This window comes from Pleuronectes platessa, chromosome 14, assembly GCF_947347685.1.
Source record: "Pleuronectes platessa chromosome 14, fPlePla1.1, whole genome shotgun sequence".
In the NCBI taxonomy this organism is placed as follows: domain Eukaryota; kingdom Metazoa; phylum Chordata; class Actinopteri; order Pleuronectiformes; family Pleuronectidae; genus Pleuronectes; species Pleuronectes platessa.
Window position 1 is genome coordinate 16,513,210 of NC_070639.1, and position 22,341 is coordinate 16,535,550.

At 42.3% G+C, this 22,341-nt stretch overlaps 1 protein-coding gene across 3 annotated transcripts; it reads right to left on the bottom strand.

The window, feature by feature from the left end:
- Positions 1 to 1,072: 1,072 nt before the first annotated feature.
- On the bottom strand, positions 1,073 to 21,487 carry ranbp2 (RAN binding protein 2). 3 transcript variants are annotated; one of them, XM_053440581.1, is made up of 29 exons: positions 21,282 to 21,487; positions 20,477 to 20,544; positions 20,261 to 20,372; positions 19,349 to 19,501; positions 18,465 to 18,695; positions 18,173 to 18,315; positions 17,685 to 17,880; positions 17,234 to 17,374; positions 16,897 to 17,056; positions 16,338 to 16,519; positions 15,750 to 15,958; positions 15,126 to 15,249; positions 14,355 to 14,516; positions 13,859 to 13,996; positions 13,333 to 13,464; positions 12,991 to 13,215; positions 12,797 to 12,880; positions 12,440 to 12,575; positions 12,228 to 12,322; positions 7,519 to 12,133; positions 5,842 to 6,018; positions 5,316 to 5,402; positions 5,030 to 5,232; positions 4,326 to 4,683; positions 3,878 to 3,967; positions 3,629 to 3,777; positions 3,277 to 3,550; positions 2,518 to 2,873; positions 1,073 to 1,437 (listed from the first exon to the last, which is right to left on the bottom strand). In XM_053440581.1, exons 1-29 carry the CDS (start codon positions 21,351 to 21,353, stop codon positions 1,132 to 1,134), a joined length of 9,378 nt encoding a protein of 3,125 aa, XP_053296556.1. In that variant the 5' UTR covers positions 21,354 to 21,487; the 3' UTR covers positions 1,073 to 1,131. The 3 variants fall into 3 exon arrangements, with proteins under 3 accessions (XP_053296556.1, XP_053296557.1, XP_053296558.1); XM_053440582.1 differs by lacking the exon at positions 21,282 to 21,487 and adding an exon at positions 21,020 to 21,039; XM_053440583.1 differs by lacking the exons at positions 1,073 to 1,437; positions 2,518 to 2,873; positions 3,277 to 3,550; ... (4 more) ...; positions 5,316 to 5,402; positions 5,842 to 6,018 and adding an exon at positions 6,785 to 7,029.
- Positions 21,488 to 22,341: the final 854 nt, after the last annotated feature.

Sequence of the window (22,341 nt, forward strand, 5' to 3'; positions counted from 1 at the left end):
AGTTTGGTCAATTCACGGATGTAGAACAGCAGTAATTTATTGGTCAGGCAGCAGCTGCAGTTGACAGTCAAGAGTTTTGTTTTCCCGTCTTGTGGCTTCAGTGACAACAGGAACATGAGTGTGTGTGATTCTTTTTGTGTGTGTGTGTATTTCAGACAATAAAGACATCTCCCGTCGAAACGTATTCAGCTGCAGCAGTGAATCAGAGCAAATCAAAGACCGAAGAGCAACACGGCTCAAAACTCTTTTCCCAGTCACGGTGCACATTTCTAGTAGTGTTACTATGGCAACCGTGGCAACAGCGAATCACAGAGGAGAGAGACCTGCTGGGATTTAGTCTCACTCTAAACACTGGTCAGCTTTATTTTATTTACTCATTTGTCCCTAAAATTTACGCTGTTTAGATAACAAAACATTTATTGTGGAAACATTCATGCAGTAAAGAGGTTTGTCTTTCTACCACAACAAAAAGATCCATATGAGTTTATAAATAATTTTAAAGGATGAATCTGGACACTTCACTGGTCTCCACATCAAACAGTTTCTCGTGTTTGGTACAGCAGGCACAGTTTTTATTTGAATTGTGATCACCGTTGTAAAACTCCACGCCAGATGTGACGTCATCATCCAGTAGCTTCGTGAGACGACTCCAGGTTACTGTGCATGTGAGAAAGTATCAACTAGAGTTTCACCTCTGGGGGCGCCCTAACTTCAAAAGTACTTCGTAGAAGAGGCAGGAGCCCGGTTCAAAAACAATGTGTGTATTCAAATAAAAGCCTCAAATTATATTTGTAGTTAAGACTTAAAATAACAGAGTGGAGCCAATGAAGACAACCAGCAGACTCAATTTTTGTTGATATACAATTAAACTCAAAATAAACAAATTATGGAGTATTTATTGACAGATGATAAAGATGCAAGTGCAACACAGAAACAATAAACAAGTCTGCACCCACATAGTACGACACCAAGGTAATAGAATAGTGATTTTTGTCTAAAGCAAAAATCACTTTTAGTTCAAGGCTACTGGAGTCGGGTGTTGACCAGTCGTCCTGTGATGAGCGTGGTTGGAACACATCGTTTTCCAAAGTCCTGTATGACCTCGACTTTATAACCTGAACATTAAAAAAACTACAGCTGTCCACAGTCTGTGATGACCAGCTTCTTTGTGGGCACGCCTCCCTTCGTGCCCAGCTCCCCCATCTGCAGCACCACGTCCATGCCGTCCCGCACCCAACCAAAAACCACGTGTTTGAAGTCCAGGTGTTCGGCTTTCTTCAGCGTGATGAAGAACTGGGAGTTGTTGGTGTCGCGCCCACAGTTGGCCATTGACAGGATTCCTGGGCCCGTATGCCGAACGTCGAAGTTCTCATCCTCAAACTTGCTGCCGTAGATGGACTTGCCTCCTGTGCCGTCCCCTTTTGTGAAGTCACCACCCTAAGAGACCAATGGAGTTTTTGTTAATGATGTAACACGAAAGCAGTTTCACAGATTCACACCAACTTGGTGGAAGGATGCAATAATGGACCCCATTTAATTGGAGTAAATTCCGATTAAGAGGCAGATCCAGGCCTTTTTTGTAATTTTCTCAAGAGATACATCATAGATTAAGGTGTGTAAACAAAAATGTTTAGGTGGCAAGGATCAATGATTGTGTACAATTTGGTGCAGTCAATGAAAACCCACCCCCCAGCGTGATTTTCACAGCACAAGAAATTTAAAAAGAAATGTCTCAATCAGCATTATTTCACAAGTAATTACTAATTTGATGCTTTTTGACAGACGCAGGTTCAAGGGTTTGGAAATTAGTTACGAAATTGAAAAAACAGAGATATCCAGGGCTGTAGGAGAAGGGCACTTTGAGCCTTGGCTGAGGTGTAGGTGCCATCCAGTGACTTAGTCAAATAATCACAAAATTTAAACATTCATCTGCCATATTTACATCACATTCCATGATATAGTTGTAAGGTTGCTTCATGAGCAAGATGACCCAGGAGTTTTGTAAAAAAAAAAAGAAAACCAGGGTCTTTAAGTCCCATCAAGTCTCTTGTTTTCTTACTGAAAAACATCAAAATAAACCAGTGAGTCACACTGAACAAATTATTGTGACGCAAAGCCTGGGAAGTTATGACAGGAAGCATTTTTTGATTCAACACAAATGGAAAAATAATAGTTGTACAACAACTACTGAACTACAATTAGATGAAACACTGATGTATTTCACCGTGTGTAAATTTAAAATTCAAACCAAACTTGACAATAACAGTGAACATAAGATTTGAGGCATTGGCCCAAACAGATGAATGATTGAAATTCTGGTTTAAATAATCTACACTGAGTTGACAGACTCAGTTACAGTTGAACTATAAAGACTGTAGTAAGGACTATCATTACAGATGTGTTGAGTCAACACCAGTGAGCAAACATCACTCAGTGAGAGGAGAGCGTAGGTTTGTCAACACTAACCACACCATGCTCAAGAAATGCAGCTCTGCACAAGTCCAGTCATTTCCTCACCTGACACATGAAGCCCGGTATGACTCTGTGGAAGACGGAGTTCCGCAGTCCGAAGCCTTTCGCCCCGGTACAGAGAACCTTGAAGTTCTCTGCCGTCTTGGGCACAATATGGGAGAAAAGCTCTATGGTGATGGTGCCCAGTGGTTGGTCGTTGGCTGACACTTTGAGGAACACCTGCGGGTTACTGTCTCTGGAGTGCTCTTGAATTCTAGACATCTGTGGTGACAAGACAGACGAGTCATCGCCGCCGCTCTGGCCAATTCGGTTCTGACACTCGCAGAATGTCTTCTTGAATGACTCAGCTATCTCAGCGGTTTTGAACTTGGCCGCCAGCTGCTCGACTTCACCATCTCCATCTGTAAAAAGGAATCAGTCAAGATTACAGCTGGAAATGTGTGTTGGCACAAAGCAATTAAAAGAAACAGGCATTTTGGGCTTTTAGAAACCTCTTGAAAGATCTGCTTCTGTACAATACCTACTGTTTATAATATTCATGCAAAAGAAATGTACAGAGATAAAGAGGTAATTTGAATCACATGATATAAAAAATATAAAAACATGGAGCTGAATGTTGGCGTGTGTGATCCAAGCTGCTCTGAACATGATAACAGCAGAAAGCACACCAGTGTAGGGCTTTTTCATCACCACGGTAGGTTAACCCCCCCCCCCCGGTGTTGAATCTAGCTAATCTACACCAGACTGAAGTAAAGATTGGCGTCATAAGTGCAGAAACTGTTATCATATCCGCAGCATGTGTACCTGAGTAGTCGGTAGCGGTCCATATCAGCGAGTTAGCTGAGGCGTTCATAGGTTTGAGCTCCATCGCCTCCGTGATGTTGTGGTTTGCACAAACCCTCAGCACTTGCTCTCGCCGCATCAGGATTCGGTAGAAATGTTTGGACGGGTGGAAGAGGATCTTGAGGTCACCTACTCCGCGCTCTTTCCACTGACTGAGGTCCCGGTCCCATCGGTACAGCTTGGCACGCTCCTTAAACAGAATTTCCTCGTCCTCCTCTCCAGACTTTGTCTCCACCTGAGAGACACAGTTACATCGTGAGCTGTGGTCCTCATTCAGTTTTTGTAAATATTGAAGCTCAGCATTTTAAACTACCTCTGGTAGAGACACTATTGGTTCAAAATGAATGTCCCCAGCCTCCTCCTCATCATCATCAGTGCCCTCCTCGTCTCCAGTCTTCTTTGGTTTGGGCACTGCACACCCAAACACTGACGCTCCAGCATTTGCCCACGAGAAGTTGGCGTCTGCGAGAAAGACAAAATATTAAATACGTAGTGAAATATTACCTCGTTGTAGCGACACCTTGGTGGATACATGTTCAAAAGAGGCAAATCTGAAACCAACCTGTAGCTCCAAATGCATAACCCTCTGTCGTTTGGGCCAAGTCAGCAAACGAGAAGCCACTAACATCTTTGGAGCCAAAGCTGGAGAGGTCTGTGGTCGGAGAACAAAGTTAACATGAATCAATCATAAGTATCAAAAGTAAAAGTACGCAAAAAACGGCTACTGTGATCTTTATTCTGAGGTTGTTATAAATTAATGAATGTGTAAGTAGCATTTTATCTGTTCTTTCTGAACACTTCAGAATAAACCAGACAAGAAACCAGGGGGGGTAACTCATCCACTTCTGAGCAGAACAGAACGGAGAGGATTATTTATACTCTAAAAGTCGCTTGGTCTGAACGCGGCATAAGTCAGCAGCAACTTATATTTAGTACACTACACACAACATATACGATTATCAAAAGGTAGTTAGTTATATATGTTGTGAAAAGTAGAAGGTGCTCTGTACCTTGACCAGTTGTAGTAGAAGTGGCAGGAGCTGTTGCCTCAGTGTTGGACTCCGGCTCTGAGCCCTTCTTTGTTGACAGGTCGATGGGACAGCTGCTGCTGCTGCTGACGGTGGTGCTGCTGACGGTGGTGCTGCTGATGGTGGTGCTGCTGCTGATGGTGGTGCTGCTGCTGGTGCTGCTGATGGTGGTGCTGGGAACTTGACTACAAGTCTCCACTGGCTGCTCCGGGGTCGGCTCCTGTGGCGTAGACGTGTTGCCTGCAGTGTCTGAGCTGCTGGATGACGGAGCTGGTGTCTCCTCTTCTGGGGAAACTGCAGAGCTGCTGGGGGCTTCTGCTCCTGTATTCAACTGGGCGGCCTGGTGCGAGGGACAGGGATAACAAATACAGTCAAGAGGCTTGTAAGAAATAAGATGTGAGATTATGTGACCTACATGAGCTTTATTTATATGTCTCACAGTGAGAGGTTATCGTCATCAATTAATTATTGGATTGGACTAGTTATATACAGTATATATAAATATATGTATGCGTGTATAAGTATATGTAGATACTCTGTATTAAAAGGAATCTGATCATGCTGAAACTTGATCAGAACATCCCTGGTACTTAGATACTGTCTGCTTGTATGCATATTTGATCTGAAATCGTATCTCTACAAGATTCAGTGCCCTTTCAAATAACTGTAAGTACTGCATCATTAACCAGTTCTTGCTGTGCCTTGCGGACTTCTGTCTCGAAGTCCTCAGTCTTGTCGTAGTCTGTATCACTGTCTGTGGTGCTCAGGCCACAGAAGAAATTGGGTGGAAGCAAGAGGCTTTTGGCCTTCTCCTCTTCCTGCGGCGTCGGCTTCTTCTCCCACACCATCTGGCAGTCTGGCTCTGAAGGCGGCACACTCAAGATGAGGTCTGGAGAATGGCACCAACAGTTATAATTATTATGATTAACTGGACATTACAGAACATGGCTGTGACAGGATTAACATACATACCATCACTACACGCTGAAGCCCCTTTCTCAGGAGCATCGGGGTAGAGCTTTCCATTCAGGGCTTTTACTGCGGACTCAAAGTCCTCGTCTGAAAATTCAGAATAAACAGTATTTTTTCATTAATTACACTTTAATCTGCTAATGAGGACGATTTGTTGATTTCACTGTTCCCACTTCAATCATACAGACTTGGACAATGGAACGGACACAGGATGGTCCATTGCAATTACACTTATTTTCACATTTAATATGTTTGAGGAATGTACAATGATCACACAAGTAGAAAAGAAGGAGTTGCTTCAATGATACAACACAGTGGTAAAAGCACAACAGAGGTATGACAGATATACTGAGATTCTTGCTTAAACTTTTTATTGTTCAGCTAAAGTTATAATTTGTAATGAAATTGTAGCAACTTGAAAGCAAATGTAAAAATGGTGCAATTGACTGGTCATATTATTCCACTACTGTATACAAGTCACCCTTTTATACTGATAATGGATATTTTCAGACTCTTTTGGCCTCACCATCAGTTTGATCATCGCTGATGTATCCTGGTTCGTTCTGGTAGCAGAAGAAGGTGATTGGCAGCAGGAGCTCCCCGGATAAAGCAGCCTGTTCAGCAGTGGGTTCCCTGACATACACGATCTCCACTTCAGAGTCCTCATCTGACCCTGCACCACCTTGTTCTGCCTGTGAGGGCCCTATGACACAGATACGATAGAGGTAGAACAAGACAGTCAGGCTGGGAAGGTACTGTTCAGAAGATCAGCAGAAATGAATCTGCTTCCACTTAATTGCCTTTAGAACCACAGGTGTTAGTTCACACACACAAATACGTCATGCTCAGCAAAACGGAATAACATGCATTTGATTTACACGTGTGAGACAACCTGTATTAAGAACAGATTATGTAAGCATGTCTCCATTTTCATTTGACTTTACTGACAGAGAGACAGGGAATTACATTTCACACTGTTGCTACACATCCTGCACTAAAAATGGAGTCAGTGATGTTTGCACAGTGCATTCCTCTGTGAGGGAACACTGTGTGGAATCCTCTCAGCTCACCTTTCAATAGACATCAAGTGAAACGGATGTGTGTGCAGTTGGGATTCAAAACTCTAGTCTGTTCTGTCTAACATTTAATCAACTGGTCAATTATTACCAATTTTAGAATAATGAAAAAGCTTAACACAGCTACGGACTGAAGTCCAGTATGAGATCTGTGGTCATCCTTCAGATGAGAAAAGGTTGAACTAAACACAATTGGACATTTGGTTTTTAGTAGGTGGAATAAATACTGCAAAGACTAACCATATGAAATGATCAGATGTGATGATACTGAATTATCATTCATCAAAGTATAGAATAAAAAATAAACCAATTCCTATAAAAGGACCTAACTGCATGTCATTTCTCTCCTATCATCTCCTGTATGAGACACATGCTAAGGTATTATTATAGATTATTAAAATCCGGTGTTCAGTAAAAACTGCACCTCCACACACTGGACATGCAACACATTAGCTTCACTGTTTTTTCCACTCCGTGCATCTAGGTTATTTTGTTTCTCGTAGTAAGGGCCAGCCAGGTGACAGCTGCGGTGTTAACACACACTACAGTGATTTGAGTACCTGGGGGCTCAAATTGGGTGGTTGATGGGCTGGTCCAAAAAGCCATTGGGTTATCTTTGAAAAGCCTAAAATCCAGCCCTAAGGGATGATGGGTTATTAGAGAGACTAATCGTGAGCTTGGTATCATAATCATAAAACAAGGCCAAAAGTTGCTCAAATGAAAATGTGATATACCAAGAGCGCGTGTTGACTAATACAAATGTGTTTTTTTTTACTACACTACAAAAATATTACGGTTGAGTGCAACATATTTAGCTAAATCTATTGTTGATTATTAAGTATATAATTTTGAGATGGAGGTACATTCAGTAAAATTAAAATACCAGTATAAAAAGTGGCTACATGTAGTTGAAATGGGAAATCAGATAATTAGAATTTCTGTCAGTTAAAACTGAGTGGGGGCTTGGCTGAGTCAATCACAAAGATGATGGAGCAATGATATGGAGATGGAACAAGACAATGAAGTAAAATAAAATGATCAACAACAGACCTGAGACTCTTCAAAACTGAAAATCAGACAAATATTTGACACTTATTTAGAGCGTTTTTTGTTTTGATGTTTCTTACCTTTCTCTGGGACTTTGAATGCAGGTGATGCAGGTGAAGGATGTCCAGCATCTTTGGCTTTCAAACCGGATGCAGAGTCCTCACCCTCAGAGGGAGATCTCGGGGAGCCAAAAATCTTCTGAAGGCTACCAGTGCCAAAAACAAACTTAGGAGGAGACACCACCGTCTTTGAGGAGTAGTCTGGACCCGAAGAACTGGGTGAACATGGCTCAATGTCGGGGAAAAGCTCTGTACGTTCTTTTGTGGTCTCCTCTAGCACAGCGATGGCTGCCTTCCCACATACAGCTGTTGCAGGCTTTGCAGATTCTGCGGATGCAGTGTCTGGAGATGTGGGAACTACAGAGGTCACTGGAGTCATAAGTTCCTGGTTTACTTGAGCAGCCTTGGCATCTTCAAAGACCTGTTTGAATGCGTTTGCAGCCTCCTGCAGCTTGAACCTCACAGCCAACTGCTCAATAGTACCCTCTCCTTCTTCAGCAAAGTCCATGGCACTCCATACCCAGGCCTTCTCAGAGCCTTTCATAGGCTCCAGCTTCATGGCTGCTGATATCCAGTGGTTGGCACATATCTTAAGTACCTGGTCTCTCCTCATTATCAACCTCACTTGTTTGGTGGTAAAATTCTGCAAGATCTTGAGGTCCCCGATTCCCCTCTCCTTCCACTGACCCAGCTCCTTATCATAGCGATATAGTTTGGCCCTGTGACTGAAGACCACCTGCTCATTTTCCTCTCCTGTTGAAATATCCACCAGATCAGGCAAGGGGACTACAGGCTCAAAGTGCTGGCCATCCCTCTCCTCATCCTGGGTTACATCCTGCTCATCGTCAGTACCCTCTGACGCTCTGCTCTGGTTAGGTTTAGCAGGAGACTTGGACGGGCTGATGCCAGGTTGGAAGCTGAAGTTGAACCCACTAGTGGATTCTCCAAAGCGGAACAGGTTCTTTCTCAAGGGGCTACTAGTGATGGGGGAGGCATAGACTGATGTGTCAGCAGTATCATCTAAAGCATCTTCTCGTAGGTCGTAGTTATCCCACTCCAAGGTGGGACCAGTGGTTTCACTGTGACCCTTGATTACAAGGCTTGAAACATTGCTGGATGTTATATCTCCCTGTTTGTCATCATCTTTGATCTTTGTTTTCTCATCTGTCAAAAATAATTTCAGGTCTTTCAAACCAGACTTCATTTCCTCTGCTTTCTGAATGAGATGTGCTGTCCTGCCTGTGTCAACCAGCTTGTGGGGGGTTTGCAAGGGGATGTCCAAAAGAAGCCTCTGACACTCATCAAATTTCATTTTAAACTCCTCAGCCAGCTCCGTGGTTTTAAACTTGGCAGCTAACTGTTCAAGTTTAGCATCTCCCTCAGCGAAGTCATTGGCCAGCCACATCCATGCTTTATCTGACCCTGCCAAGGGCTTAAGATTCATGGTGGTGGTGATCCAGTGATTGGCGCACACCTTCAGAACCTGCTCTCTTCTCATGAGCACCCTGAGTCTTCCATTTGAGGTGTTTTTCAGGAATTTGAGTATCCCTACACCACGCTCTTTCCACTGACTGGTATCGGTGTCAAATCTGAACAGTTTGACGCGTTGAGAGTAAAGAACCAGTTCATCCTCCTCCCCTGTCACCAGATCCACCTTATCAGGCATCTGAACCACTGGTTCAAACTGAATATCGTCATTTTCCTCCGTTTTATACATGTCGTCATCCTCCAGTTCATTAGAGGCAGCCGTCTTAGTAGGGGTTGCCTGTAACGATGAGAACATCTGCTCACCGGCCCGAGAGAAACATTTAAAATCTGTGTCTTTCTTGCTAAACTGGATGTCTGAGGACTGTGCCAGGTCAGCAAAACTTAATGTATTGGGTTTTCCAGTAAATAATGGATTTTGGTCTTGTTCCGTTTGGTCCTCTGAAGGTGTAGACGCATCTTGTTTCTCATTATGTTTGGCAGCTATGCTTTTAAGAAAGCTGGAGGCTGACCCAGATGGAGGTGTTGGATCATCTGTTGAGGCAGTATCCTGAATGCCAAACTTGAAGCCACCACCTGCATTAGGAATTGAGAAAGAGAAGCCTGCAGCACTTGTGCTACTAGATCCAGACTGTGGAGTTTCAAACTTGAAAGAATCTGCAGAGCTTTTATCTTTTTTGTGGCCGAACTGGAAAGTGCTGCCACCTCCAAACGGCAGTTTGAATCCAGTTGCAGGTGGCTGACTTGATGAACTCTTGGATCCAAAGGCAAAGCTGAAGCTGGAGGCTGTGGGAGCAGCACTGCTTGTGCTTTTAGCGTTGGGGTTTGGTGTCTGACAAGCCACACACTTATTGGCAGAGCCATTGTTTCTCACTAAACAAATGTCGCAGTCCCATTCGTCTTCCTTCCTGGCAAACATGGCTTCTAAAGAGGGATTTGCATTTGGGGTGTGGCAGGAAACACATTCAGTATTTGATGCATCATTTCTGACCAGGCAGACATCGCAGTCCCACTGTCCATCCTTCTTTCCAAAAGCAGATCCGAAACCTGACACCGCTGGCAGATTTGATGATACTGTAGGCCCCTCTGTTGATTTAGCAGCAGGATTTGGGCTACTACAAGCTACACATTTGTTAACAGAGGCTTCATTTCTTACTTCGCATATATCACAATCCCACTGCCCAGGCTTCTTCCCAAAACCAGATCCGAAACCTGACACCGCTGGCAGATTTGATGATACTGTAGGCCCCTCTGTTGATTTAGCAGCAGGATTTGGGCTACTACAAGCTACACATTTGTTAACAGAGGCTTCATTTCTTACTTCGCACATATCACAATCCCACTGTCCAGGCTTCTTCCCAAACTGGGCACCAAACCCAGAGTCCACAGTACATGTAGAGGGCTCCACTTTAGGTGGTGTGGTTTGTGCTGTTGCCATTGTTTTAGCCGAGGCTTTTAGAGCATTACAAGAAACGCAACTGTCTAAATTGGCCTCATTTCTCACAGAACATTTGTCGCAGTCCCACTGCCCCGGCTTCTTTCCAAACGGAGCTACAAAGCCAGAACCAAACGCGCTTGTTATTGTGTCAGCAGGCTTTAAGGAACTGGTCCCAAAGGTAAATGAAGAGGGTATAGATGCTCCAAAAGCACCAAATCCAGTAAATGTAGAGGCAGAACTACTGGGTTTTGAGGAATCTGTGCCAAATGTGAAACTAAATGGACTGGGTTTGGCGTCACCAGCAGCCTGAATGTCTGGTTTTGATGAAGAATTGGGATTAGCAGTTTGACATGCAACACACCGCACGTCTGTGGGTTTATTTATTACATAGCACGCATTGCATTCCCATTCACCTTGTTTAAGTGCAAATTGGGCTGCCAGTGATGGAGAATCTTTGATGCTCTCCTCTTTCTCCTTCACTTGACTCTGCTCTTCTGGTGATTCAAGGACAATTTTCTGGGCTTCCTCAAACTTGGCTTTGAAAAGTGATGCCTCATCTGCTGTTTTAAAGCGGATGGCCAGCTGCTCTGGCTTAGGTTCTTCATCTGCATAATCAATGGCATTCCAGACCCAGGATTTGTCAGAGCCTGCATTGGGTTTTAGTACTATATCAGCATTGATGTAGTGATTGGCACAGATCTTCAGGACCTGTTCCCTTCTCATTAAGAGGCGGACTTTCCCCTTAGCGCTGTGTTTTAGGATTTTAACATTGCCAATACCTCGCTCCTTCCACTCTTTTGTCTCTGTGTCAAATCGATACAGCTTTGCCCTGTTGCAAAACATCTCCTCCTCTTCTTCCTCACCCGTTTTCACATCTACTTTATCAGGAAGAGGTACAATGGGTTCAAAATGAGGGCCATCCTCATCCTCCTCAACATGAGTGCTCTCATTGTCACTCTCTGCTGGTTTTTCTGCCTCTGGTGTGTAACTGGGTAACCCAAACACTGGCTTGGCGGTGTCAGAATCCCCAAATTTAAACGGCTGGTCCACTTTTCCAAAAACACTTCCAGTGTCGGTACTGTCTGCAGAATCGACAAAGGAAAAGCTAGTCGGACCTTTGGTGCCGAAGGTGAAAATGCCTGTTTGGCTGGCAGGCTCCTGAGTGGGAAGCTTTTCCCGAACAGCATCTGTTTTAGTGGGAATGTCAGATGTAAGGAGATCAAGCAGACTTTCACTGTGCTTAGCCTGAGAAGCAGGGAAGGTGAAATCTCCATCGTTGGATTTAAAGTTGGAGTTGAATTTGAACGAAGATGAAGGGGTTGACTGGGCAACAGCCCCTGCTCCAAAACTAGGCACTTTGGGGACTTCAGCAGGCGCCTGTTGACTGAAGGACAGCTTCCCAAAGTCCATAGGCTTCCCCTCTATGGTCTTTGGTGGCTGAACGGGGACTACAGATGGTTTGGTGAAGTAGCCAGGTTCAGGTAGAGGAGGGTTAGTGGTTTGTTGGGTTACACTCTGGCCATAATATTCTTCACTGTATGGGGAAAGAAGGCTTGTGGCTTGCGATTCAAATCGCAGAGGGGCGCCAAAGACTTGCTCTTGAGGAGGGTAAATGCCTGGTGTGGCTGTTTGCGATGGAGGTGTGTGAGTGGGCGGCTGGTAACCATACATATGCTGCTGAGGTGGCATACGGTTCATACCGTACACTGGGCCCTATGTAAAGATGAGAGAGAATACAAATCGAATGTCACTCAATAAACTTTCAGCATGTGTGTTAATGTAAATCAATGTTAGATGATGAGTCTACCTTGGTGGGAGTTACATTTGCTGCTGTGCGCAGGAGATACTGAGAGTTATAAGCTGGAGACTGGTTGTAGTAAGCAGAGGGGACTGTAGTGGCAACTTTAAAAAGAAACATTACATACATGTTTAATTTACAAAATCTTTAATACAGTAATTGCAAAGAAAAATATGTATCTAAATATTTAGACATGCTATCTTTCCATGTAGTGTTCTTACCTGTTAGGGGGGCACCATGGTACGACTGGACTGGGGTAAAAGCATCGCCCTCAGCCCCATAGCTCTCCCCATACATCTTATGATGAGGAGAGCCTGCATTCCCTGAAGAGTTGTGCCTTAGATCATGAACTTCATTCTGCAAAACAAGCAGCTTAATGAGAAGTGGCTTAACTTAAATACAGACATACAGAACAATTAACCCCCACTTAAAGTAACACAGAATAGTGATTAAGAACCAAACTATGTAGAATATCACTCATCACCACTCAACTGTGTTGAGTTTTACAAAATGTAAGCAATGTATGAATCTGTGTGTTTGAGTGGAATACATTTATATTTTATATGTGGAATCCAGACCTTGAGGGCTTCAACTTGCTGACACAGCATCTGAAGGAGACTTTTCTGGTCCTCCACCCAATGAGGTTGCGTCTTGGGAGAAATCTGAACAAGGGAAAGAAATTATAAAATGTGTTTTCAATCGAAACTCATTTTAAAAAGGAAACATTTAAATATAATAGACATGAAGAGCATTACCAGTAACCTGAACCTACCAGTCTTTTGGAAGGAGAGACTATGCTTTTGTTTGGAGAAGGACTGGAAAACTTAATGTGGGATATTGTGGCACTGGTTTCTATGGGATGAGCAGGACTAGAGTGCACTGGTCCTCTCTGACCCTCCTCTTTCTCCTCCTCTTCATCTATAGCTTCTCCACTCTCCCCCAGCTGTTGGTTTACATCATTCAGGAGGTCGACAACTTCCTCCATGGATACAGGCAGCTGGAAGATAAAACATAAGCAATGGAGTTCACATTTACGAGGAAAAGCCAGATGATACCCTGTGCCCACCATATTGACTCAATTAGTAAACAATGTGTCGTGGTTCAAAAGACTTACCTTCTCAATGTCGTCGGCATTGGCATTGAATATCTTAGACAGGTAGGACCTGAACTTTCTCAGGTAAGTGATGCATCTGTCTTGGGTCTCCTCAATCCCATTGCTGGCCTCCTCTGAGAGCCGCTGGTAGATCTGCAAAAGAATAGCACATCATAGTGACATGCGATAGCAAAGGCGTCAGAAGCATTAACCATTAAATTAAAGGTCTTACAATCAGATGTGATATTAAAGGACTGATCCTTGTAAAATGTCTGGACTCTGTATGTGTCCGTTTGATTAAGATCCTGATAGTGTATTTGCGCCAATATACTGAGGGACACAGTGACAAAAAAAAAAGATGGCCACAAGTCTGAGACTTTCCAAAATGGGAAAATGCACTTTTAGTCAGTCATATCAAGATGTTGCTTAATAATAAGATCTATATTTAAGACTGGGGCAGCAATACTCACGTTTATGAGCCCCATTTGAGCCAATAGCTGTCAGGAATGAGAGCTGACTGAATAAATCTGGGGGGAAAAAGACTTACCTGAGCCAAATGCCAGAAGGATGACATGTTATTGATGGATTCCAAGGTAGCGATGGCCTCCTCCGTCCTGCCTTCAATCTCAAGAAGAGCTGCGAACGCTATCTTGAATTCCTCTTCATAACCCTTCACAGAAGAAATCTGAGACAGGAGAAAGACATGCACACATAAATACTGGAAGCCAACACGATAGACACCAGTGGGAATCAAACCCCAATCCTTTTAACACTAATACCAAGCTCTACCATTTGACCAAGATTGAAAGATCTAAAGAAAAAAAGAAAACTGTTTAACCAATATGTACTTGGTCATTAAAAACAATCATAAATATAAATCAATTATTAAGGTAAGGCACTCATATTCATTGTTCATAAACACACAAAAGCGAGACATTAACTGAACATCTTCAGACTCAAGACAAGTGTCTCAGAATAAGAGAGGACCCAAGGTGCAGTCACTCATTCTAACCACTAATATAAAATTTGAGAAAATGTTTAACCTGAATATCTTTGGAGGGAAAGTGCATGAAGAGGGGGTGGAGGGGTTCGGGTATGCCACGTCTGTTTTTGATCTTTTCCAACAGTGGGAGGACGACTTTCCAGTAGTGCACACTCCGACCAATATACTCCTTTTGGTCATAGTACGAGTTCACTTCATCACCCTGGGTTATTAAAACGTACATAAACAGCTTAATGTCAAAGACAGAAGGTAAAAACAGTCATATTAATGCAGTTTTAACAATATTAACAAGGGGAAAAAAATAAGAATACAGTTTTCACGCACTCATTTTCTTCCATTACAAATTCTACAAAATTCAAATAGTCACAGTGAGAGAAGCAGCATACATGCTTGTTTTGATATCCTTAAATTTGCAGTTGTAGAGTGAGTGACAAGGAGCAGATGTAAAGCATGCGGGTCTCTGGATAGTTTCTGGCAAGGTGCTGACATATTTAAGTGGTATTTTTCTGTCTGACACCTATATTTCTAGTGCTTGTATATTACTTCAGTCCAGTAGCAATCACACAGTATAAAAACAAGGATTTCAGATACAGTAAGCTGTTGCTATGTGGTTTAGAATTAATGACTATAACAAACTTTAAGATCTATTTAAAGCACAAATGCAACGTATTTCTACTCTGTCAAGGAAACTCCACCTAAAGTCCTAACCAAAAGATTGACAAACACATCATCTACCAGCTAGACAATTCTGTTTTCAAGCTTGGCACTCATTGAGCTTGTGTTAACTGTTTGTGTCTGTGTGTGTCTGTACCGTTTGGCTGAGACACTGTGCCCAGTGGATGGCCAGTGCTGGTTGAAGCCCATGTTTCTCTCCGGCTCTCAGAGAGCTCAGTCCATGCTGCACAATCATTCGCTGCTTGCCAGACATGCCGGTACTGAAAGATCAATTATCAAAATGGTCAAAAATACTGAATATTCTTAGTCCTCACGTCTTACAAAAAATGTACGAGTCGCCTTTTTTTTTTGTCTCATGATTTTTGATGCACCAGCACAAATAGGCTCAATGTAAATGTAATCCCTTTGTCCACAAGGTCACCTTTGCTGTCTATGATTTTCATTCAATGTCCCACCAGTAAATGATCAAGGTCTTTATGAGACAGCCTGACAAGTTGAGATTTAATATTGAAATATTACAACTTGGCATCTCCACTGGTTACATTTTTGCAGGATTGGCAATGTTCAAATTATGAGACAAAGAAATTAAGTTTTGAAAGCCAATAACCAAATACATACGTTTGTATAATGCAACATATAGGGTCTTTAAAGCAATATTTATCTTAAAGGTTACCAATGATATATTTATTGCTTCATGTAGAGACAACTTTGTGTATTTTGACAGGAGCTTGATTTAACCAGGTTTAGGTTTCCGACTCACGATGCCTGTTTATGAATAAGGCTGTTGAGGGCGTCCCACCACTCCCTCTGTCTGTCAGTGGTCAGGAGGCGAAGGAGAGGAAGTGGGAGGCAGCGAGGCTCATAGAGCTGCAGTTGTTGCTGCTGCTGCTGCTGGTTCATTGAACTGCTGATTTTTGCTGTTTCCTGGAGTTGACAGTGGCTACAGAACACCACACCATATAAAAACACCTGGAGGAAACACGAAAATAGATATTTTAAGGTTTTTGAAAGTGCACATAGAAATACATTTTCTGAACACTCTGATGGTGACATTTTTTTTTTAAATCACACCTTTTACCTAATGGGATTAGTTTTTTTAGTATACGAGGAAAGCAGGCTTATTGTTAAAAAAAAAAAAAATTGCAAGTTGCTTTTGCTGGTGAATAATTTTCGTCCTGTAACAGCTACACAAGCTTTCCAAGCCACCTTGCAGTCTTAACTGCAAACATTTGTTAAGAATCATATTGATTCAACACTTTAATGCAAGATCTGATGTTTAGTCTTTTCTAGAGAAAGCTTCATCCTGTTGAATGTGACCCATCAAACCAGCTAGCATGGTTCCCCCTACCTCCAGATCCAGGAGGCAGATAGACTCGGGTGCATTTGTGTCCAGTTTGGAAGTTTCCAGGGTTAACCTCGGAAAGAGCTGCGCTAGCCAATCTCTCAGTGCTGGTCTTTGGGCCAGAAGAGTCCACTGTAGCCCCAACCAGCTCAGATGTTGCAGGTCACCACCATGTAAAAGGATGGAGCCTAAAAAAGAGGCAACAGATATATTAAAACGTAGGAGTACATAGAATGCGATAGCATTGTATGCAGAACAATTAAATAAGTTTGCCTTTTTGAGATTATCTGAAAAGTTTTCAAACAACTATAGATGGTTGCAAGTATTATCAGCGCTACAGCGTAAACTGCGTTTGTCTAAATCACAAATCTATAGACGACAAACACACTTTTCTATTATATTGTCTATTTGAAAGAAAATCATGACTCACAGACATTTGCGCATTACAAAATTAACCTGGCAAAGATACATATAAATGTTTATGAAAATCATTTATTTATCAATAACTAATATAAACAAGAGAAAAGTCGACCCGATTTACTCAGTCAAGTAATAAGTTTTGTACCAGTGTCCCATTTGGCCAGTTGCGAGAGCTCTGGACCCGTGGTGTTGATGGAACGAATGTCATCATTGGCAATAAATGAAGATGCAGCGGAGGCCTGGGGTCCAAATAGCAATTCGAACAGCGCATCTTGACCACTGCGGTTTCCAAATACCTCAACCACCTACGAACAGACAACATTAAATGATTATTATTATGTCTCTTTTAAAAATATAAACAAGGATGTCTCTGTGTGATATGAGGAATATGATGCAAAAATTATTAATGTTGGTCTGGTTTTCATTATTCATGACTGTAAATAGAGAGTTCAACGTGTCAGTTAATATTTAACCATACCGACCTCTCTGATTAAGGTGGTTAAATCAGTGCTCAGATTGAGCAACATGTGTCCGGCCTGACTTTGTCGATCGTTGGCCAGCAGCTCTAGAAGCGGTGGGGCTGACCGGTCTCTTTTGGTCACTTTAGGCTTTGGTCTGGAGACCTGGTAGGTGGACAAACAAACAAAAAAGACAATATTTTAAAATGTTCTTGGCTATGGCTGCCAAACAGTCTGCAAATGAAAACAAAGAACATTTAAGAACGAAGCCTGCATAAAATTCTATTAAAAGGCAGCTGTTTAAAGTTGAATGCATATCTAATGTGAACCAGTATACAAGTTCAATCATTAAGTTTACAGAAATTCATAAGCTAAAAATAACCTGCAAAATACAACAGGTAACATTTTTCTGTTTTACCATCCTTCAGATTTATTAACATGTTAACTGTATTTGCTTCATCTGGCACATCAGTACCTGGTATGCTAGCAGGTAGCACAGTGCAGCCATGTCAATGACAACCCTCCAGGTCTGCTGGCGGTCCTGGGCCAGCTTCACCAGCAGTGTAGCAGCATGAAGGTAGAGGTGACCTCTCATCTCCACAAACACCTCACAAAGATCATCTGCGTGGCAGCCCGCAATGCTGCTCAGTGTCTGCATAGCTTGATCAAAACTGCACACATACACACACAAGTTTATTATACAGCACAGTCTCTTGCTAGTTCTATAGTATGCTTTGCAAAATAATTTTCACATTACAGTTATAAGATGAATGAGTCAATCTCCAAACTTGGTATGATAAAGCTGCTAGCATCTGAGGATAACAAATCAAATCTAAAGCAGATTCCATCACATTTTGTGGTAAAATGTCCAGTGTAATGTTTTTATAACCAGGTGTAAAACATTCCTCATTGTGGCATCCTTTCAGTGTGTATACAACGCCGCAAGACCTCAACATGACCTACCTCTTGAGTGCGTCACAGCAGGGCTGCACACTGCTCTCAGACAGTGTGATTCTCAGCAGGCTGCAGTGTGCCAATAGCAGCTCCCTCTGGCACTGCCGAAACAACTTTTCATTACTAGAAACACTGGGCTGAGCCAAATATTCCTGAAGAAAAGAAGAAAAAAATCTATTAAAATTTTTTTGGAGTTTAACAGGTTAGGTCATGTACAAAGCGTTGAAAAGGCCACCTCTGCCCTCCTAGCATAGCAAATATACTGTAACTACTGAACTTCTATAACTGACGCCATGCTCACCTGCAGAGTGTGCACCACCACTCTATACCAGTCCAGACTGTGGCTTAGCAAGCCCATTTTCTCCGCAGTAAGGCAATGCTTGATGGCTTCATCCAGTCGACCATCCTGACAGAAGAGCTGAACCAGCTTCACGTTGACATGTGCATCACCCGGCCTCGCTGCCAGCTCAGCCTGGAGGAGGTCAAACAGCCGGTTCCAACCCTGCTGACCCTGACGACTCAGGAGGCGCTCCTGCATAACGTGGCACAAATAAACCAAAAATGATCAGCATGGCATTCCCTCCACTGTTGTTAATTTTCCATTACCTATGGCTGCCTGCTTGTTTTCTGTGTCCTGCCACAGTTTCATGAAGACTTTTTTAAAATGTTCTAATAAGAACATAAAAGACCTTTAGCCTTGTGTTTTTCTTACTTGCAGCATTGTGTGCAGCACACTTTACATCACTGGTAGTGTGTTTGTGTGTGTCTGTAACCATGTCGGGACCTCTTTCCCTCTCTCACAAACACATTGACCCGTCAAACAGTCTAATTTGCCAACGGCAGCACTGTGAAAAATCACGCTGTGCTGTTGGACTTTCAAAAAAATCCATATAGTTTTTAAACTGTCTTGCAGGCAAACACAACTTTCTATAACATCAATATTGAGGGAGTATACAGAAATTTGTCATTCCTAATGCGCAAGAGAGGGTACCACATGGTTTAACAATAATGAAAGCCCTGTTCATAGAAAGTTACCACATTTAAGACAATGGTGACAGTGAAGCGTACAAAAGGCTGTGATCTAGGCACAAATTAAAGAGTGATATTAGTTGAGTTGATGGAGTGGTCACAGATGCCGTGTCAAACAGAGCACTTACTAGAGATTCAGAAGAAAAGAAGCCTCACCTTCAGGTTGAAGACAGCAGGGTTTCCTGGCAGCATCTTGGCAGCTTTGTCCACCCAGAAATCTGTTTTGCCATCAAACTCCTCCTTACTGACCAGTAACTCAGCCACCTTCAACACCAGGTCCCCCTGGGCAGGGTTCAAGTCCACCGACCGCTACAGACATACAGAGGTGAAAGCATCTTACAGTCAGTTTTTAATCAAGCTTGCAGACATGTGATAGATCCAAAGACCATGACACTTCCAAAACATGGAGGAGGCTGGCTGTAGAGACCAGTAGGAAAGAGGAACAACAATTTGAATAAACACAGGCAGGAGTCCAAGGCATTCGAATGACATACACTGTGCATCCTGTAAAAACAGGTTCCCCCAACAAATAACCTTTCGCTTTCAGTTAGTCCAAAACAAAACTCATTAGTACATTGTTCATTCCAGTAAGCTCTTCCCTCCCTATGACATGTAGGGTCATTAACAACCTGCTTCATCCAAGGTCATTTCTCTCATTATTAGTCGGTAATAATGTATTTTTTTCTTATCGCCTCTTTGACAGTGAGAGGTCGATCCTTTTGCAAAAGCTTCTTAATAAATATACAAAGGCAATTTTGTTGTTTGCTCTATATTTTCAGATTTCCATCACAACTCTGAGGCAAATTATGATTTTGGGATAAATTACACTGACCAGACTTTAACGTCAGGTTATCTTTTGATTGCATTTACTTGTGGAATCATCATCATATGCTCTGCCAAATGCTTTAACTCCAACAATAAACCCTGGAATGAATTCAGTTCATAAGACATTTCATTATTCTCATTTTAAAAACACCATTCGCTACAAGAAGCACAACATGCAATGCATTCTTTCAGGAGGAGATAGGACTTTTCTCTGCCCTTCTTTCTCAGTGACGTTTCTCCTACCTTGTAACATCCTACGGCCTTGGCGATGTCTCCCTCTCTCTCGTAGAGCTGTCCAAGGTATCTGTGTGCTTTAGGATCCCTCTGCTGGACTTTGAGATATTCCGACACATGTCTAGGAAGGGATGGCACAAGCAAGATATCTGTCAATGTAACAGAAACCTCTCGAGAAAGTATAAACACATCGTGTTAACACCAGGGAGACGAGCATGCGCTTACCTTTTAGCGAGCTCATACTCCTTTGCCTCAGAGTACAATTTAGCAAATAAAAACCCCTTTATTGGCTTCTGTGGAAAGACAATATTGAAGAAAATTGTGAGGGAAGCAACAACAGTTATAGCAATAATGAATCAGTGTTTTCTTACTTAACTATTTAGAAACTATAAATATAAATACGATCACAAATACAAGCTCTTTAAACAAGATATCTGCTAGTTGTCCATCAGTCTCGAGCTAGTGCTGACGTGTCCTTGGTTGAATACTTTAAGAATTTTGTTTCTTTGGAGGTGTGTTTGTTGTGCCAGTAAATGAAATAGTTTACCTTTGCATAGATGCTAACAAGTACGTAACTGAGTTGTAAACAGTCTGATTATATAACTGACAAAAAGACGAGTTAACTGCGTACATGCAGATTAAAACAGTAACAGAGGCTTCGTTGTTCTGGACATGTTTAACTAACTACGGAAGCTGTTGGTTATACATGTCTGTAGCTAGCTGGCTGTGGGACGGTTAGAAGGGCTAATCGGCTAGCATAGCTTATACCTCCATGCCGCCCATTTCTGAAGGAGACGAGGCGCTAACACGCCGGTTAGCCCCACATCCGCGCTGCTAACTGCGGGACGTTTAGTGAAGCTAACACCGAAAACACGGCAGCTCGGACTGTTCCAACGCGTCCCAACTGCCGTGTGGGCAGTTGGGATCCTGTCAATTTATACACGATTTAAAATAAATTAAGCTAGCGTTCGTTTGAGCGGGTGATCAGCCTGACACATGCTGGCTACCGCTAGCCGCCGGCTCGACTTACCTCTTTGAGCGAGGGAGAGGAGCTCTGTGCGGAGGAGACGTACCGGTCCACTTCAGCCTTACTCCGCCGCATGGCTTCACAACGCGGCTGCTGCTGCTACAGCCGCGCACTAATGTCCGTGTTGCACCAGGGAGTCGGTCAAAGTTTTCAAATGTAGCATCGGTGGGATCTCCTCGTCTTCTTCTCTCCGGCAGGTTTAGCGCTTTGCTGCCTCCACCGGTGGGGAATTATCACTGCAGATTATGCCGGTTTGTATTTTTGAGATATGTGCAATCAACATTTGCAATATTACTGTTTTTAGGACCCGAGCACTGACAGACAGTGAGGCTGTATTGAAATTGTTAGGATTATTATTATTATTACTCAGGGAAATGAATTGGCTTTTTGAGGGCTTTAACATGCTCAAATTCTTACCAAGGTTTGCAGGAAATTAGAAAGTTGTGAAAATGTACGTATTCTGGAGGAATTTTCAATGGACATAGTATACATTTTTAGTTTGTTTTTAATCTAATTTAATTTACTTTTTTAATTGTATTTAAACATTTTTTTTATATATATTTCTTTACAATTTGTTCTCTTTGCCCACAAAAATATATAACCACATGATATAACGATACAGTTTAAAGATGTCTGTAAACATGTGGGAGTAGAAGAACAAAAGGAAACATGGGAGCAGTGAGATTAAATAATTAACGTTTTTATTTTCATCATACTATTGCAGTATCCCATATTACTTAATACCTGCTTTTATCATTACCTTTTACAGCCCCTTTTGTTTTTGTAGTATTAGTTTCACTGTAACTTGTGTATTTATTCTCATTTATCTCATTAATCCTGTTTTGCACTGGTTCTGCATACCCTTTATATATTTTTTTACCTAATTTACAATTTATTTTCCCTTATATTTTTAGAATAAGACTCAAGTTCTATTCATAGGCAAACTTACTTGGCCATTTTAGGACAGCCACTTCAAGTACAGTATGTGAAGAATAAAAGCACTAAATTCCTCTGTGCTTTATACACCTGTTTTGGGGGTACAAATGAACAGAAGTGCTTACGT